The sequence below is a fragment of the Calypte anna genome, chromosome 5A (genome assembly GCF_003957555.1).
Source record: "Calypte anna isolate BGI_N300 chromosome 5A, bCalAnn1_v1.p, whole genome shotgun sequence".
NCBI classification, from domain to species: Eukaryota; Metazoa; Chordata; class Aves; order Apodiformes; family Trochilidae; genus Calypte; species Calypte anna.
Genome location: NC_044251.1, coordinates 19,092,002 through 19,112,793, shown reverse-complemented (window position 1 = coordinate 19,112,793; position 20,792 = coordinate 19,092,002). Strand labels below are relative to the sequence as shown.

The 20,792-nt window shown below is 35.2% G+C and overlaps 1 protein-coding gene across 1 annotated transcript in view; it reads right to left on the bottom strand.

Moving 5' to 3' along the window:
• Window positions 1-18,860, bottom strand: part of MIPOL1 (mirror-image polydactyly 1) — a 146,222-nt gene extending 127,362 nt beyond the window's left edge. The window contains exons 1-5 of the mRNA XM_008505275.2: window positions 18,732-18,860; window positions 17,378-17,457; window positions 3,023-3,206; window positions 1,549-1,684; window positions 449-554 (exon numbers count right to left, since the gene is read on the bottom strand). Of these exons, the coding sequence (XP_008503497.2) occupies window positions 449-554; window positions 1,549-1,684; window positions 3,023-3,206; window positions 17,378-17,457; window positions 18,732-18,736 (511 nt within the window). The 5' untranslated portion in view covers window positions 18,737-18,860. The remainder of the gene's footprint in view (window positions 1-448; window positions 555-1,548; window positions 1,685-3,022; window positions 3,207-17,377; window positions 17,458-18,731) is intronic.
• Window positions 18,861-20,792: the final 1,932 nt, after the last annotated feature.

Genomic DNA, 20,792 nt, shown 5'->3' with positions numbered 1-20,792 from the left:
CAGGTCTGTAGTTGAGGTGAGTGTGCGACTACCTCCATACACGGAGAGGGGGTAGTATTGCTCTGAACGAGATAAAACAATAAGTGGTATTTGAACTGCTGGTTGAAAGGTAGAGGCACTGGTAATCATTATTTCCCCTTGTTTGTTCAGGACCTTCCAACAAAACAAACAACCTTTTTGTGATTGGATTGACATGGTGTTAACAATGCATTTAATGCCCAAATCAGTATGAATACAGGTAAAGCTCCTGCTAATACCAGTACCAGGATGTTAAAGCCACCTATTTTCTAAGCAACTCTAAACAGCCACACATTAAAAAAAAAAAAAAAAAAAGTCAAATCTTCCCTCCTTTAGCAAATACAGCTAACATTCACCAGGCCACGTCATATAGCAACCGCAGGTACTGCAGGAGCCATACAGCCATCTGTTAAATGCTTGCCTACTGTACCTGCAATCTTTTCTGCAATCTTAGCTTCTGTTGCTCTCTCTTGCAGTTCTAAGTCCAGTTTTATTGTCTTCAGCTCCTTGTCCTTTTCAGACAGCTTATCTTGAAGCTGAATTATACAAATGGACAGTGAGTACATAAATAGCTGAAACAGTTAACCAGTTCTTTTAACTACAACAAAATTTTAAAAGTTTCTTACTCTCAAAATACAAGAACCAAGCAAGACAACAGAAGTTTGGCTAATTATAAGTATTCATTTGATGGAAAACTGTTAATAATCTATTCATTATCATCTGCCCTATCTTCCCTTGTGAGACAAGTAGCAGAATTGTGTGCACAATTATTTTTATTTGGGATTCTCCAGATATCACCCACTGCAGTCCTTTGGTCTTTCTCACTGAACAAGTTCAGAGCTGTGTGGAGTATAATGTAGATAATGTCTGCACAAATCTCCTGCTTCCTGCCTTGAGTATTGACACCACAGCCTGAAGAGACTGTGATCAAAATGTGTAATTTTTCATGTGCATTGCTAGATTGAAAACTCTTATTCTTTCACATGTTGAGGCCTTTCTTTTAATTTGGAATTCACTAAATCTGTTCTTGGACAGATCTTCGACATTTGAGTTTGTCATTGAATATTCAATGACACTTCATAGAAAGACCAATAGATTTTTCTGTTGTTTAGGTGCATGCAACTGCTACCAAAGCTAGAAGCAAAGCAGTGTGCAAGTAGGATGGAATTTTCTCCCCCTCAACAAAGAGGAGGTACAAGGGTACATTAATTATGTGGACCACATGCACAGAAGCACAAGATCCAGATTATACTAATGTGATCCAGCCTTGGTTTTAGTTCTCCTTGGTTTTCATCCATGATGCAAGAACCTATGCCACTGATTATAAAGGTCAAAAGAGTAGGATGAAAGCTACTCTTAATTTCAGAGAAGCAGTTGTTAAGCAGATACTAAGAATCCAAAATGGCAACAAAGATATTGACTGGTGCAGTAAAGTAAGTAAAAAAACTAAATTAGGAACAGTTTAAAACCTATGTTTTATAAGACAACCATAAAAGAGCAAATATTGAGATTAGAATATCTCAATTATACCTTTTTATTTTTGGCCCTCAGAGTATCCAGTTCTTTTAAAAGGAATGCAGTTTCTATTTTTCCTCCTAAGTCTGGAGCATTCTTCCAGGAGGATATAAATTCAGGGAATATCCTGTTAGCCTTTATTTCTAAGGTGCTGTATTTAAGTGGGAAAAAAAAATAAGAAAAATTATGCAAAACAAGTTCCTCCCTCCCCGCCCAACCAAAATACACAGAAATAAACTATCAAAACTTGTTAACCATTTAAAGAGTATTTAATAGCAAATATCTTTAACATTCACTTCCCTTAAGTATTTAATGTTTATAGGCTTCATAGACAAGGAGTTATAAGAAATAGCCCCAGAAAAGCTGTACATTATACATTACTTTCATTATTTGCAATTCACATCCTAGAAAGAAAAGGAAAACTATCTGTTCCTCCAAGGGTCATTCTCTTAAGTAGACAATTTTTTGTATTCAGCCTGTATTCAGTATTCTTCACCTGTTTCTATTAGATTTATTTTCTTTATGGTTCTTTAAGAAGGAAGTTAATATCTGTAGACTGCAGGCAAACTATGGTGCAGCCTCAAGCACATCAAACACACACAGCAAAGAGCACACACCAAAAAAGTACTTAGTGTATTATACTATACAGGAAGTGGAAAAGTGCTTAAACTGCTTGTCTTCACTCTCAAGATCATTCAAAGCCTATTTCATCTTTGTTCTGTATAGCAAATTTCATTTCAGTAGTGTTGTGGACTGCAAGTGATAAATGCCTCTGAATACTGTTGAATACTGTTTACATTATAAAATTTAAGGGTTTTTTGTGCACTTTCTGTGTTCAGGAGACGCTTCCCAAGAACGAGTTTGAATATACCTCATTATCATCTTTCAATTACTCCATGTTTTCCTTCTGATGTCTGAAGGAAAACTTGACATGTCACCTTGATGGTACACTTAGACCATCATCTACAATGCAAATCAACACTGACTCAACATTGTCTGGGTTGTTCTATATCAAGATACTGTCTCATATCCTAATTGCAATCTATTGTGGAAGGATAGATTTTGTGCAGTTTATATAGTATCAGCCACAACAATGTTTTTGCCTATAGGTTTAGAATCCTACATTCAATATATTTGCAGATGAGATGGTTCAAATGCTGACTGCTGTGGGAGTTTAATCTTAGTGTTGAAGAACAGTCTGATAGCCAGTGTCAGTGGCAATTCTCTAGAGAGATGAAAATCATTGAAATACCCACACTGTGTCACATAAACCATTGTCATGATCATATTTTCTGTCAGTGTTAGTGAACACAGTGGTGAAATGCTGCATTCCACAAGGAAAGCAGAGCAGATATGGTGAGACTAAGTAAAAAACTGACTCACTGATTTTCAGTTGGAAAGTAAATCTTCCTCTTTCAAAAAAATTCTGTTTGTATATTGTCTATAATTGGAATCTACAAAAACTATATACAATGATATTTGGATTTACCTTGATTCTTCAGGACAGGAATTACAGTAACTTGAGGCTGCTTCTCTTTTACCCGTTACTGGGATATCTGAAAATCTCAGCGCTTCAGCTTCTGACAGGGTGAAAAATTCTGGCTTTTTTTGAGAATTCTGTTGATCATGAGACTCAGCACAGAAGTCTTTTTTCTGTTCCAGGATGAGTGTTTCTAGTTGGAAAGAGAAAAAAAAATGAGATTTCTCACTTGAAAATGGCATATTATCTGTAGCAGAAAGGAGAAAGTACTCTAGTTTCAGATTCACAGCTTCCTCATCCCACTAAGGAATGAGAGTGATGTAAAGTACAGCGGGGATGTATGAGTTATAAACCTATTTATTAGATTTGTCTCATGGAAACCTGAAAAAATTATCACCATTTCCTAGTCTCTCTTCCCTTTAAATGACTGCCTAAAATAATGCTGACCCTCAGAAATTATATATCTGTCTTTACCCTAGTGACACATGATGAATTTCTGCTGTAGACGGATATTTCCAGGTTTTGAATGAGACTATTTTTTTCCTTTTGCTACAAAAGGAGTATCAGCAAGCTGTATTTGGCCACAACAAATTTAAGGCCCCATTATTCACTGCTGGAGAGTGTAAGGTACAGGCTCATACAACTAAAGAACTTGAAGAATGCAAAGCACAAATTGTGCCAAAGGGAAAAATTATCTCATTAAAATGTTGAGTGTGATAGTTCTCATAAGCTTGGCTACTAGATATTTTTAGGACATATTTCTGATATCAAGGTATTTAAATGAAAGAAAGATCTACATACCATGAATGTTCTTTCATAAAGTAAGAACAAGTACATTTTAATTATAAAACTATATTTAAAAATGAGGATTGAGAAGCCTAAAAAAGCTGCAAATGGAAAAAAGTGCATATATTATTCATTCTTTCATTTAGATTAGTAGAGAACAAACACCAGAGCTTTTTCTCATTTAATAAAGTTAGCATTTCCAAACATTTTGGATAAATTATACAGTATATATTATTTCATCCAATTTATTACTTCTTCCTCCAAATAATAAGTGTTTATAGAGTTGCAATCATATTCAAGTAGCGGATTTGAAGTAAAAAATACTGAGCTCTACATCTAAAATCTGTTGCAATAAGTTACTCTTTCTTTGAAAATGGAAATACACAGCCAATGGCACATGAAACATCTCAAAGCCACAGAGAGCTGAATTCTAGGTTGGCTAGAGTTAGTTTAACAAATTCCCATGCAAAGTTATGTTATATTAGTACCTTGAGGAAAAAGTTCCCGTACATGCTGCTCACCTATATTCTCCCTATCTACTTCAGCACAAATCCACTTGAATCTACTTTCACCATGGCTCTAAACTATAACCACTGATTTTCATACTAGAGGAACACCATCATCTCAGAATCTTTGTTTCTACGCAGTAATAAACATGTAGGGAGCATGATTTGATAAAACATGCATTAGGAAGTATAACCTAACATTATTTTCAGTACTGTGATTGAAATGTGTTCCTTCACACCGAATGCAGGAATTTAAAGAACCTTGATTCTCTCAGCAAACACATGCTGTTGGTCAGTGGCTTGAAACCCTGCAGGATTTTGAGCAAAGATTTCTTCTAAAGTGCTGCCACATTTCAAAACTGGATTCATCTTCCTTGCTACTTCTCAGAATAAGAGACAGGTATTAAGAAATTTCTAAAAAAAGAGGCATTAAAAAATCCACTCTGTATACTCTTAAGAACCTCCTGCAACTTGAGAGTAGCAAAAAGATACAGACAAAATCTGGAATCCTCTGCATTTAGTACTACCTGAAAACTAACCTAGGTGTCACAGGTCAGGCCCAGCTGGTACCAACCAGGCCTCCACTCCCTCACCCCCCATCCCCGCCATGTTACATGGAGGAGAAAATCCACCTTAAGCCCATTAATCGAACAAGCACAGGGAGTTTTTCAATCCCCAATTACAGCAATAGGCAAAAAACCAGACAGGTTCAACTTGGAAAGGAAAAAACCCACCCTAATTTAATCTATAAAGAGAAAGAGACAACATGCTCAGACCTTAATATAGTACCCTCCTCTCCTCCCTTCCTCTCAGGCTCCGATCGTTTCCCTGCCGCCTCCCCTCAGCAGCACAGGGGATGGGCAGGGGGGGTTCAGGATCAGTTTCCCACACGGTGTTTCTGCTGCTCCTTCCTCCTCAGGAGGAGGACGCCTGCCGTTCTTCCTCTGCTCCAACATGGGGTTTCTCTCACTGGAGACAGTCCTTCATGAACCCCTCTATCACGAGTCCCTCTGCATGAGCAGGATTAGGGGGGCAATAAAAGGTGAGTCTTGAAGCACAGGCTCGGCTCACTCCCGAGCAAGCCAGCAGGAAGATCAGTCGCTTTGTCTCAGCACTGCACTAACTTGGTTGCGCCACTAGCGCTCATCACCGTTAGGGTGAGGCTTGAGTGGTGCAGCTGGTTAGAGCACAGTAATCATACAGACAAACCCAAGCAATTCTGAGGCCATGGGATTCGAGACTCAGTGCCTCACCCTAATGGTGATGAGCTCATGCACAGTGGGGGCCCGCCCTAATCAGGCACAGGTGGGCTTAACACAAGCTCATGCCCACTCCCTGACAATTAGTGGCACCTGGTTGCCTCATTTCACTACAATTTTACTTGGTTAATAAAGTTCTAACACTTTTTTTTTTTTTTTTTTTTTTTTTTTTTTTTTTTGTCAGCATCCTAAATCTATCAATAGAATGCTTTGGGGCAGATATTTTGAATGCAGTCAAATCAACGGCCATAGCAATTTTTTAGCTTTTAAAACCACTTCATTCTCCATACAGTCCAAGAACCTCACCCCAAGTAATTTAAGCTTTGGTACATGGCAGCTTGTAAGTAGCAATATTAATCAATGCATTTCAGTGCTTTTCCTCAAGCCTCCTGCAAATTGTATTGTGGGCTAATTACCAATGCTGCAGAGACACACTGGGGAGTAAGTAGCATTTGTAATAATCAGGCTGCACAAGGAACATCAGAGAAAGGGTAAAGCAACCTTGCAAGCTTTAGAAAAAAAGCTTTAGTTTTCATTAAGTGGTATCACCACCACTGAATCTGGCTCTTGAGTATACTAAACAACTTATTTTCCATATAGAATAGCACAAATTCAGTAGCCGAGATTAATATTTCACTATAGGGGGAAGCTGAACAGCTGATCTTCTGTATGTATTTATCTAGAATGAATGGCTTGTTCACATTGAGGGAAAGAAAAGCAAATGTTAGGAAGAGGGAATATAAAGACACTAGAATTAAAGCTGGGAATTGATTGTGAGGGACATAAGGGGAAGATAATGCTGTCATGGCTTGAAATAAGAAAATCCAAACAGAATTCAATGTTGTTAAGCTGGGAATGGTTAAAAAGTCAAGTAAAAACATCGAACATAACATGCTATGAAGGCAGCCACTATTTCTCATAGATTCTTCCCAGAAAGATTGGCACTGAGATAATGGAATGCACAGCATTAGAGAATCCTGTATTGACACTGATAATACGGAAAGAAGTGTTGAAGACAAAAGTGCACAGAAGGTTCGAATTCACCTGGAAGGCGAAGGAGGCAGTAGCTTCCCTCGTTATACCACCCAGCATATTCAGGAGTCCCATTGTCCAGCAGAAGCTGGGTGGGCACCTCCTTCCCCTTGTTTGTAGTCTTTCAGCACACATCTAGACAAATGATGCTGATCAGCTCAGAGGTTTGCAAGGGATATCTGTGGGATAATAACAAAGGAAAACAAACAAAAAACAGTGGAATAAGCACATGGCACCGCAAAATACATGGATGGCTGCAGATCTGCCTGCAGATGAATACGGGTACATTGGAAGCCTTTGATGCTCCAAACCAGCTTCGAATGTAATAGTACTTACTGCTTTTTACCTATAGCTTCCTAGTATTTGCTTTAAGCTCGTCTGTAGCACAGACAAAGCAAGTTCTCATCTGTCTGCAAAAGACTACACGAATGAACCCCTGGAGGGATAGCAGTAAGAAGCTCAATAGGAAAAAGCAAAACCAGGAAGGAAGAGAATGAACCATAAGCACTCTGGGAGCATGAGCAAAGCTAACTGCAAACTCAGTAGCTTACTCTTCTTATGTCACGCTGTCAGAGTAAAAACATTTGGGAAAAAAAAAGCACAACAAAACCTTGTGCTACATTTGAGGAACTAACTGCAACCTGTTACTAAAAACCCCAAATTTTAGTGAGTGACAATCTCTAATTTAATAATGTTTTTTTCCCCTTATCATCCTAAACAATGCAGTTTCAATTTCTGTGGCTTTTTTTGTGTGTGTTTGTATAATACCAAAACTTTTGAATTTCAAACACTGAAAGTGAATATTAAGTATTCAACAAAACTATCAAGGCAAAGGAGTTGCCCTGGTCCTATACCAAACTAAGCTGGTTTTACTGAAATAAAAAGACACACTACAATTTAAAAAATACTTGCTCTTGCCCCTACTTGCAAATCACATATCTACCTTAACTTGTTGCAGTGACTGTCAAGTATGTAAAAGTTTAACTTGAGAACTTAATCTTCTTTTAATTTTCACTTTACTAATCACTATTCTTTATTAATGACTTTCAAATTACCTAGATTTTTGTGTGTTACTAATATTAAAACAATTTCAAAAATACAATTTTTTGGCACGTGTGTATGACGATGCATGCCCATCTGAAAGTGTTCTAAAAAGCTGTTATAACAAGACAGTTACTTCATTAAAAGCAATTTCAATAGCTTCATGTGAAAAATGGATAATAGAATTGTCTTCAGTTTGTAACATCTAATGCCACTGGACTTGACTTCTTAGTCATATAGAATAAACAAGTAGAAATTAAAAAATGTTTAAGTCTAATGGAAAACTTGAACCAAATAATCAATATCATCTCAAGCTATGCAAATTAAATTAGTACTAAGGCTGAATATTCCTTCATGAGCTGAAAATCATGACTCAGCCTTTTTGTCAAAGATAAACATTTATTCACTGGGCTGTATAACTACTGGAATTTTTACCAAACAGAATCACTGTGAAAGGCTCAGGTTCCTCAACAGCTGACTCCTTACTGAATGATTAAAAAGCATAAATCCTGAAAATGAGTGGGAAACCAAACTTAAAGGACTTTGTAGGTATAAAAACACAACGAAAATGAGGCTGGTGGAAGAAGTTTGATCCTATTGCCTAGCATACATGGAAAGAAAGGAGTTGGCTTTGTTTCTATGCATTTTCAAAACGCCTCTTATTTCCTTTTGCATTAGTATTTGAGTTGTCACGGATGTAACATACAGGATTTGCATGCATATCTCAGAGGGTGTTCAATATTTTTTTATTTTTTCCTCACTGTTTTATCTTTCTCACAATCTGCAAACAAGTCTTCAGAGTAAATCCCAAGAAAATATAATCTACTTAATTTTCAAGAAGACAGTAATTCTTTTTTCTTGTAAACAATTACAAAAGCGCGGGACAAAAAGTACAAGGTCAATAAAAATTTTCTCAAAAAAAACCCCACAAAAAACAAACAAACAAAAAAAAACCAAAAAACAAAACAAAAAACAAAACAACAAACCCAAGAAAAAGTGCAGCTTTACTGATCTTTGGACTTACTACATTTACTTATCTTAGCAATTACTTAGGCCCTTATAGTGCAGTGTGTGGTATATTTAGAACCAATAACCTGAAACTAGCAGTGTATGATTACTCCTTCATGACATATTTTTTCTAACATTTAAAGAAAACTGGACAGACTAAGGTGGTGATCATTCAGTAGGACTCTTAAGACTCACTAAGTCACTTCTGTAGAACAAGACAATGACAGTCACAGGAATCTGATGACAAGACTGAGATCAGAGTAGTTTTGTAACACAAAGCTAATTCCTTTTATTTCTCAGTTCTCTGTGTATCCAAAATGCTGCTTATAATGAATCAAGCCCTTGGCAGTAACAAACTGGAAATCACCATGTAGATGCATTGTGTGCTCAATGCCCCAACAATACATAACTGAAGGCCCTGCTGAGGATGCCATGGGTCAATTCAGAAGAATGGGGACTATCAGCTTACTTTTAAGTAACTCTTACTCAGAAAGGTCCTGGATCTTATGGTGAGATAGGATATCTGCTCTAATTTTAAGAAACAAATGACAGAGACACAGAAACAGGCCTTGGAAATGCTTTCTGGGAACTCTCAGAGATATTTTATAAGGGCTGCATAAGCAGTGCAATAGCCATTTTAAAATCAAGACTGAGGCACATAGTAATGAAGTGACTGGACTGAGGTCATTGAGCAAGAAGAAGTAAATCTGAAGTGCAAGGTACTGTATACATGCTTTATCTTGGCGCCTGTGGTGGCCCTTTCTGCTCCTGTCTCCTCCACAGAAACCTCAAATCCCTTCTGCCCAAGAGAGCCTTTAGCAACTAATTTCAACTGAACTTCAAGAAAAAACCCAGTATTTTTATTTAGAATAAATATAACACTTTATGATGATAATTATCATTCACATGACAGACTACAGTTTTTCTATGTTAGAAGTACAGATGTGCAGTATATACAAAGTTTCTGTAATTTCAGTTTCAATAAGAGGCAGAGGAAATTAAATAAATTTTTTTTTTTTTACATCTTTCATTCTAGCAAAAAAAAGTTATGAGCAATTTAAACTGTTTTAGAAGTCTGTTAGGTTAACAGAACGATACAACTAAAATGCTCAATCTGTGGTTACAGTTAAGTATTTAACTGTCCAAAATCATGTTCAAAGAGAAATGTATTCTTATTGGAACTTTAATGAGAAGGTCATCTGCAAATGAAGTAAAAATAACCTAGTTTATATTTTTTGTTAATGTCTTAGTTTGCTCTATATCCCATGTCACATAACACAGGCACAAAAAGCAACTTGAGAATACTTTGTCTACGAAAATACAGACAAAACTTAGAAATTTAATGGTTCGGTTTTTTTATTCCTTAACAGAATCTAAAGAGAACAGTGAATTCATTCTGTGTTAGCAATTTAAGCAGGGGGACATCTGTGTTACTCTGAATGCTTCTTTATTCACCTGTACTTGTGTGGAACCCTGGCAACATCCTTCATAAAGAAATAAATTGAGAAGGAGATTAAGAACAGTTGGAGTTATTCTGGCAAAGGCATTTTTTTCCAATTCTCCAAGGATTCCGATTATTTTAGTAATGATATTTCCTTCACCAGCCTCTCTCACTAAGTCTTTTGCCTTCCTATTTTGCATCTAAACAGCATTTGTGTACAAAATGGTGAATATGGAAAATAGAAAAATATTTCTAAGTCTTTAAAATACATGGCAAATCATCATTTTGGTATTCTCTACAGTTAATCATGATGCATTTTTTAATGTGGAAATATAAGACACATCCTTTAACATTTTAGTCTCTGTTTGCAATTCATTAACATATTGTTATTCTAAAATATCTGTCTCTGAGAAGACACTAGATTTTCTCTGGTTTGGTCTAACACTTGAAAAAGCATTTTTATATTCCAAATGCATCAAAACAGCAGAATCTCTAGGCAGATACTAAGTGGGATTCACTGAAACACAATGTTAGTTCTAATGGACGGATGATTGTGTTTGGTCTTTTGAAACTTTGAAGTATAGGTAAGTCTTGATCACACAAATTAATAAATCCTAAAGCTGGAGTTAACAATAACCATTACACCCAAATTCTGCAGCTTAGCCCAGCCAATTTTTCAAAAGGTCAGGTTGTGAACTGGAGAAGATCAGGGAGGTCCACCGCATAGCTTTGTTGCCAGGCATCTCTCGTCTGGATTGTTGCAGGCATTTATTAGTATTCGTCAGCAGACTCAACAAAGCAAACAAGAAATTCAAGCACGAATAATAAAATGAAATGCTGCTATATAACCCTTTGTCATTCAGCAAATATGGGACTTTTTAGCTACATTGTTCCTAAACCTGGGTTACTACTTTAATTTTTCTCCACAGTGCTGACTGAATGAGTATGCATGTGTGTTAAATGCAGAGCTCCCTTAACAACTGCAGGACTGCCATTTAATCTGTTGGTAGATGGACCATTTCCTGTGGGAACTCTAGCTATGATTTCCAGATCCACCAAATAAATCTCAGATTAAGATTCCAAATGAAACCTGCCTTTGGCAGATAAAAAATGTCAAGATGGATATAAACAGTAAAATTATAAATTATCTAGGTGTTGCACGATGACTTGATGTGCGTTTTTTGTTTACACTTTCCCTGATATCACAACTATACAAGGCATTCATCAAATGTCACACTTTCATAATATTGGAGGCATCATTAAAACTGTTTGGCTAAGGACCTTGAAGTGTTTAAGCAGTAGCTCAAAAGTATATTTGTGCAAAGTAGAAGAATAAATTTACATATCAGCAGCAGCTCATAAGGGATGGGTAAATATTCTGTTTATCTCTCATTGTAATTCAGGTTAGTTTAAATACAGGGTTTCAGGATATCATTACAGCCTATATGGAGTTATTACATAATTTCCAAACATTGTATGCTAGGGTTTTACTAAGCATGCTGTGTTTATGTTTTCTAAACCAGCTAAAAACAAAGTAAACCCTCCCATCCCATTTTTCTTTTGCTATTGTCATACCAGACAATTGCCTTTCACATATAACCCCTTCCATTATCTAAATCTTAATGATCCAGAACTCCCTTTTATCTAGGCAGGGTCATGTTTCCTGATGCTCATTAATTATAGTGAAAATTCTCTTATTCAAATGTACTCAACCTCCCCTACTGCAAACAACCAACTAAGACTTCGATGAATTAAGAGTTCTAAACGAAATCCCAGAAAGCTACAGGATTAGAAGTGACGAAAAAATTTGTAATTTTAAGTGGTCAGCATAAAAGTAAAGTAAGAAAGCCTTGGAAAAAACATCTGCCATGGACACTTTTCTCTGAGTAAATGGTCTACTAATGGATGCAGGTGAACTCTCAGAGAAGTCTCCAATGCACTCCCTGAAGAACCTTTTTAAAATACATTTGTTGTTATGGCTTTTCTCTGAACTGAAGCTTCATTCTAGTTGTTATTAAAATAAAAGCAACGAAGTTTTCTAAAGAAGAAAATAAGTAAATTCCTCTTGCACTTGTGATAGGTCTTTTAAAGTTTCTTCTGAAGTACCACATGAGAATTACTGTGGTAATAAGTGCTGCTCTCGCTGAAGCACATTTCAAGACATTCTGAAGTTAGCTGCACTCATACTTTAAACACATCAAGTGATTCAAAGTGCGAAACTTCAAGTCGTGCGTTCTCCCCAACTTTAGGACTTGCAGTACTTGGTGCAGATAAGGCACTGCACATTTTCAGCGTACTGTAATGGGTCTAACAAAATAATATTTGCAATGTTCCATTGAGTCAGTCAGATACCAGATCATTGCCCTTCTGATGAAGTGTCTTTCTGCATGCGGCATCACCAGAAATGTACTGTATCTAACCATTCAAAATATACAAGGAAAGAAATGGGATGCCAAAAGGAGACCTAAACATTTATATACATGACAGAGTGATTATATTTACAGGGAAGACCTGTAAATTTGTATGTATTTGATGGTTTTTTGTTATCCTTTTTATCTTTCAAGTCATAGCAAACTATACCCTGTTTTTCCATACAAGAAATTTTCCTCATTTTCAGTACTTAGTGCTGCTCAACAGTTACTAGCCGCTCTACATATGTCTGAATCATGCATGACCATCCTCTCTACCTCTCTTCTGCCTTCTCTACTGTCCAGAGGAACCCTTGCCACTTGGCAAGGGGGTCTCTTAACAGCCAGCACACTGAGTTCAACGCTGAAAGCACAGCACACATGGAAGACACTAATCATTTGAGCCACATGTGTGAAGAGGACTCTCTCTGCATATCATGTAGATTCTTTTGCATACACATCCCTGTAATATCCAGCTCTCCTTTCTTTCCCGGGTAAACAGCACTCCTTATTGCTTAAAGGGGGAAGGAGGGGAAGAATAGGCTCACAGTATCCTGTTTAGGCATGTAAAAGAAGAAAGAGACTTCAAAATGACAAGCATGGTTTATTCTGCCTCTACTGCAGCCTTGGAAGAAGGGCTTCAGATTTACTTTGGAGTGTTTAAAGCTGTAACGGGTGCATTCTGGAAAAGGGGAAGGAGCACCTTTACAATTATTTGCCTTTGGACCCAGCTAGAGAATCAGATTAAAAATTGTTACACCACCACATTACTCTCAAATCTTTAGCCCTCCATCTCTGTGTGTGTGTGTGTGTGTGTTAAATTCACACCATAGTAATTACAGACAAAAAGTCCTTATAATAGCATTGCAAAACCAAACCCACAAAAAGTACACTAAAATAATTACAGATATGCAAACTAAACTTTTCCTAATAAGATAAACACATTCAGAGGAATAGAAGTTTCATTGCCAGGAAGTTAGCAAAAAAAGGTGATTAATTTTACTTAGTCTATGCAAATGACTGCACATTGCCTCAATTACCATGGCTGACAACTAATGGAATTTATAAATGGGAGTAAATAAATGCAAAAAATATTTCAAGATAATTTATTATTTCCTGAATATTATTAACTACACAGGAAAAGGACTAAATATTTCTGTAAACAATATACTGGCATATACTGTGTGATATACATGTCATGACCTCAACAGCACAAGTTATGGCCAGACCTTAACAGTAAGCACCATGCATTCATGCAAGACCAATGGATGCAGAAAGCCACAAGGCAATTAAACAACTGCTTAAGCACAAGCTTATCACATGCACATGTCTCCAAGCAGTTATATATACACAACTTGTTCATTAAGTTTGCATGTCTGTTTTCCTCGTCTACTTTTCCTGAAGAGAGCAAGACTGGAAAATAGCTCACCACCAGATAAAACACTTTTCAAATTTCCCTGCACAAGCTGATTCTGCAGTACTGTTCCTATCTACAACATCATATCTCTTTAAAGCTAGAGTCTCCTCTGAACTGGTTTCCAGACATGCAATTTTAAAGTATTTTTACAAGCCACACAAACATTCTTTTGAAGGATAACAAGTTACAGTGAAAGTATCCATATGGAACATAACTAACAGCTGACATCAAATTCTTACAGGTGAAATCAGTTCATTGACTTATATTTCAATATGTGCTTTAAGTAGTGGTTTAGAAATATATATAAATATTTATTTCCATGCTTGAGAAATATAACAAGTACATAACATTTGCTTTTAAGGAAGCAAACCACTTCACCATTAAAAATAATCGATCTACTACTTAGTCTTTGGAAATTAGAAATAATAACTATCCAGTGCTTTTCATTCTGCAGTCAGCAAAATTAAAATTTTGTTGTCAAAACAGACCAAGCAGTACTTGATACTCTAAGACTGCACTTCATTTCTTCCCTGTCCTTAAATAACATGGATGCTCAGAAATATGACACAAGTAAAACATTTCAGTAGTGAAAGACTAAAATACAGAAGTATAGCTGCAACCATTCAAATGCAGGACATGATACGAGTCAAATGAGACACAAATTTAACTCCAATATCTGCACACTCACTACTGTCCTATTCTACTAACTCTTTTGGAAAACAAGTATATTGAGTCCTGAATGTATATGCAAGTATGAAGAACACCTAATTTCAAGTTCCCTCTTGTGTTTTGACAGTATTAATGTTAGCACTGTTTTCATCATGCATGTAAACCCCGCTAAAATAACAATTCCACCTAGGTGCAATGTGCTTCTCCCACCACTGCAACACACAGACAGACTCCTGTTTACCAATATTATTTTATTTTCATAATGGGCTACCATCCTAGGCTCTCCAGCTTGGATCCTGATCACTTTTCATTTGGAAATTACAGTCTTTGCTGGCCTGCTGCCAATGCTCCTGATACATTCTCTCAGGTATTCTTAGAACAAAATGAAAAAGAGTCACTGTCCTGCTATTAAAAACTAGGTGCTGTGGAGATAAACAGTGCAATTAGACACAAACCCAACATCATAAGCTTTGTACATAGACTGTTCTTTAACTATTCCTATTATACCAGCAGAGAGACAGATAAATGGCTTCAACTCACACAGATGTAATTCCAAGCAACATGGAAAGTTAAAAAGAAAATCTTAACTATCAAACACTTCAGATACTCTTTTTAAACACTACCCACTACACTACTTTCATGTATTTTATTTTCTAACATCTATTAACAGCTTATATATTATCCCACATATCTGCCATAAACCTATAATTTTTCCACACCTAACTTTTTTTCTGTTTTATTTTAAAGTCTCATTGTTTTACTGAATTTTCATCTAGCCAGCTGAATTTAATCGCATATGTCCTTCACCACCCTATTTTTTTAATAATTAATTTAATCTCCAACATCTTAGTGTGTTGTTAAAAAAAATGGGATAAATCTTTATAGCAAAACCAGTTTCCAAAACCAGTTTTTTTCAAAAATTACAAGCAAGGAACAGCTAGGTACCGTACAGTACTAGCTGCAAAAAAGGAAAGACAACACAGATGACAAAGCAAGTGGAAACCAAAATGGTACAAATTTCAATATCAACATTTATACAGAAGATTAGAAGTTGCTATGATTTAGTATTTCAGTGCAAAGATGCACCAGGATGTCTACCAAAGGTACATATTGAACGTTGTGTTGCTGTAACTTACCTATTATATTTAAGATAAGAAAATGCAATTTAAATGTTAATACTCAAATAAAATTCTAACAACAACAAAAAAAATCCTCATCCAAATCAGTTTCATGACATAAGATTTATCCATAATTCCTTTTTTAACATCTCTAGGAATAAAAGCATAAAGAAATGTGACTTATTGATGATTGATCTAAAGAAAGTGTATCAATTTTATTTGGTCTATACAAAAACCTCTATTGGATAAATAAATATTTAAGTATTAGCTTGGAAAAATAGCTTTCTGAACTGCACAAAATATTAACTTAATGCATAAATAACACACACAAAACTCAGCAACTACCTGTTTTTTCAAGTATCTGCGAGTAGCAGCAGAACACCATATCTTGCAATTAGACAGAAAATATTTCACAGAGAATCAGTTTATGTTATTCACTTGCCTACTTTGTAAAAGTTAACCTTTTGAACCATTCTTGGGGTATGCTGACCCCTAAAGGTCTAAAAATTCTAAATCTCATAAAGCTATTACATATTTAAAATATAAATTGTCAGAACATAATTTTCCATTATGTTATGCCACAATGTCTATTTTTATTTTCAGAGCATATGATTCAAAAACATTTTTAGCTTCACTCAGTAATAGCTCAAAATTTTATGAATTAAAAAGGGTCTAGAAGGAGTTCATTTTGTGCAATGTTAAAGACAGAAGTTCCTTTACATATGCAAGAAATGCACCATTCCCAAGACATATTATCTATTCTTGCTTCTAAAAAACAGACTCTTAATGAGAAACTTGACATCTTTTGAAACAGAATACACAGTTTAAATTCAAAAAAGAAAATGCATAAAATAGCTCTGATATAGAAGGCAATTTTGATATTGACAAATTTTTTTTTCCCTTTAACTTCTAGGAAAAAAATCCACACTTTTTATGATATACTGAAGGTCTCCTTCCTTTGTGTTTTCTTTACTTTAATGCACACATTATTATCTAGTCACTAGCCACTTTCTAACAGTTCTCTTAAGTCAGTTAGTCACATATCATACTCTCAAGATTAGTGTTTATTTTTTTTCAAGTTCCTTCCATGAAAAACAGAAGATTTTTTCTCTTCTGAGAGAAAAAATTCAGTCATCCAAATACAAAAAGATCCTTCCATCCCAATGGAGGTGAAAACTCCATGAACCACGGAAGTTACAAGTTAACCAAGGCCCTCTTTACCTCCAGGCCTACCTTACTTTCTATATTCAGTTCAGGTAATAATGAGAAACTTGTTAATATCAGTAGATGGCTTTATCATTCTTTTAGCCAGGCATGAATAGCCAAGAAAGTTACTTTAAGACAAACTTGAGATTTGTTGTTAATCCATTAAGGAAAAAAGGTTGGAAAGTAAATAGCAATGCACTCAATAAGCATATAAATAAGATTTCTCAAAAGTTATACAAAACATTTTCAATAATCCAGAATATAAAAATAAAGCTGGTAATTTACATTCCTGTAGCTGCTCTCCTGTTACCCCAATACTTTCAAGAGGCAGTATGTGGCTGTGGATTGTTTTTTTTTTTTTTAACTTTTCTTCCAAAGCCAGTCATATATCGGCAAGAACAAATACATTCCAGTCACTGCCTAGCACTAGTACAACACCTGAGGTTCCTTATTAATATCTTAAAAGTCCTTACCTTTTGACCAGTTCTCCATTTGTTCTTCTGAACTTGTTTGATCTGGCACTGAGTCCAGCTTTTCCATGAAGATTTCAGAGCTAAAATAAAGCAAACCCTAGATAAATAAACTTGAAACAACATATTACAACACACCTATACTTTGCCTTCATTTGACGAAAAATTTACAAGACAAATGATTGAAAAATGTTTATAAGAGAATAGTAAAGTCTGTGTACTCTAACAGTCAGTGCTAAACTATATTTCTCAGTAATTTTTTCAGTATTTTTCTTCACATATCTAATTTTTCTAATGTTTTCGTTCAGCTTTCTGTTGCACCTATTGCCTTCATTGAAAAAATTACTTGCTTGCCTACTGGTTCTAGAGTCTGGTCTTGGAAGTGCAAGCTGCTGAGAGCAGCCCAGATTACAGTGAGTGGTCCTGCTAGAGGCAATGAGACTGCTTACTTCAGTAGTTATTACAGATGGTGCTATGTGTTTTACTTTACAACATTTGTTCTCCTGCTTTAACTTCCTGGATATAATATGGGTAAAGTGGCCCATGACCATTCCAACTCTGAATTTTCAGGTTTTTCCAAACAGCTAAATAATCCATCCCAATATTTGCATACATATTGCTTTCAGACTATACAGTTAATTAAACAGCTACAGTATTTCATATTAACAAAAATCTTCAAGAAACAACCCTCAACACTGAAAAATAAGAAATATAGTAAAATGTTACACTTCTCAGGTAAGATTTAAATGTTAAAATATATGCTGATATTTAAAAATTCAACCATGATTTCTCAAGGAAATCTGAATACATTTGTAATCTTACTAATATAGTAATTTTATAACACATTTTGTTATATACTCAAGTACCTCTTTCAAACTATATTGTAGAAAGAATAGGTTTTTTTCTCTATGTAGTTGTGCTTATTTTCTATTTTTTGTCTGCCATATTTTTTCTGTATTTATCAAAAAGATAAAACACAGGCCTTGAAAAGGCAGCGGCTGAATCATGAAAATACCCAGAGATTTGTTATTGTGGTGATAAATGAGTTTTTTTAAAAAAATAAATAAAATTGAGTACACATTTTAAAATTCAAGCATATTATACCAAGACACAGATTCTAACTAATAAATAATCAGAAGAAATTGTTTTCCTATACAACAGCAAAGGCAGATGTTTTCATTTTTTTCTTTGAGATTATAAAAGGCATGCTGACACTTCAGATTCAACACTAACATTTACATTAAGTATTCAAGAAATACACATTTAATTCATATTTGTTGATAACTATAAATTTGCATGATTAAAAAAAAGGCATATGGTTTCATGTGCCTAAGTCTTAACAAAAAAATAACTTCACCTCATATTGCAGAACACCGAGTTCCTTACAAGAATCCCTCAAATGAAGCTGTATGTTTCTTTTTCAATTCTGTGTAACTGTGTTGATTTGGAGTTGGCAATCTTTTCCTAAGTTCCTCATTTACTTTTGGATTAGTTGAAAATATAGAAGGTTATTAATATCAAGAAATAGGTTTCTGGCAATGAAGCCATTTCCCTACATATTGCACAAAAAGGTTCATAATAATTGCAGTATTTTAATAAGATACTCATATAGCAAGACATGAAGAAAATACGGTATTTAATAACCTCTGGAGTATTTTAAAACATGTCTTAGGGCCTTAATGTGCCTAGTAATATACTATTTAAAACCATAATTTTATCCCTCCACAATATACAGTCATTCTTCCTCGCCATTTACCCAGCTAATGAATGCCAGCAATTAGTAAAATGTAATCCCATTGCACAATCATTTTAATGCTTTTAGCACTCAGAAAAGTAAACACCAAATTAATACTGCTCAAGCCATATCAGATCCTAGTTGGAAGCAAGCAATTATAGTTCAGCTCCTCAGGTGTAATTAAATGATTGGAATGATTTAGTTCCATAAATGCAAGTTAATTCATAAGCAAGCAACAAATATACTGGGAGTAATTACAAGAAACATTGACAGCCTAAGCAGGGCATGTGTCCTCATGTACCTGATGTAGGAAAATGCTGCCCTCTCCTGGACATAATAGAAAATGGTATAGGAAGAAATTGAGAGAAGTCAGGAGGCTCATTTTAGAGACTTTGTCTTCATAGGTGAAACAAGATCTACCAGTTAACAGGAATTTTCTGCTTTACATACACATAAAATAAAAACATTGTCGATATAAGACTAAGGCAACCTCGCAACCAAAGTAAAACAGAAAGACCTTTTGGGGCCCCCTAGGGTTTGCAGTATACTTTCCCTATTATTAGAAATAAAAATATTAGCAAACACAGCAACAATATATTCTATACACTAGTACATACATTGGTTGTTCTGGACACAAATGCTCCAACAGATATCCAGCTTATGCACAACACTTACATTATTATTCCAGATATACCTTTACAGAAGGTAATTAAAGCATAAGTTATTTTTAGAACCAAAACTTACTGAACCATCATTCTTTCAACAGTGTTAAATTATGCCATATCAACAACAATCAGAAGGTGGCCATGAAGGTTTTGACAGAGGGAATCATCAGAAAAATGAAATAGAACTATTTAAAAACTTTATTTTCATTTGAGGATAATCTGTTAATAATCAATGTCTAATAATCAAAAGAAATCAAAGTGGGAGATGATTAAAATTATGCATGCTGGCAGACAGAGACAAAACTGAAAAAACCCAAAATGAAACAATAACCAAAAATCTAGTTAATTTTAAATCTAGAGATCTAGAGTTAGTTTCCTTATTTACTATCTATTCGATTTATACTGGTATTAAGACTACTTGCTACTTGACTAGTATTAAAAAAAAAAGAAATTGTCCTAATCTGTTGGTCTGTTGAATATACAAAAGCCACATAAAATTCACAGTAAATGTAGCAAACCACCTATAAATACAAATATAAATTATCTAGTATCTTCCTACTAATTAAAGAAATCCCAGATCTACCTATATTGCTCTCTACAGAAATACAAAATACTTCCAAGTGCTGCATAGAGCAGCATGAGAGAAAAACATACTCTGGTCAGTGTATGACTATTTTCCACAGAAGAAACTGACTGTAAGAAAGCTCAGTTCAAAAGCACCTGATCTCTGTGAAAGTCTGAAATTGTTCTATACCAATAGCACTTTGGTATTGAAATATTTCCCTGTTCTAAATCTTGGTGTATTTTAAAATAAACCCAGCCTGTACATGAATACTTTCACTGTTGCTTCACTTTCTGTGGAAATGAAATAAATTATTTTAAGAAGTCATATTATTAAAAGTTTAAAATGTACAGCACATTTGCTTTGCCCTTTGGTGTCACAGTCCTATTTTTCTATTCAAATCTTGTACACTGTAAGTTAATTGCTTTTGGAAACTACTTATTATTCATGTAAAAA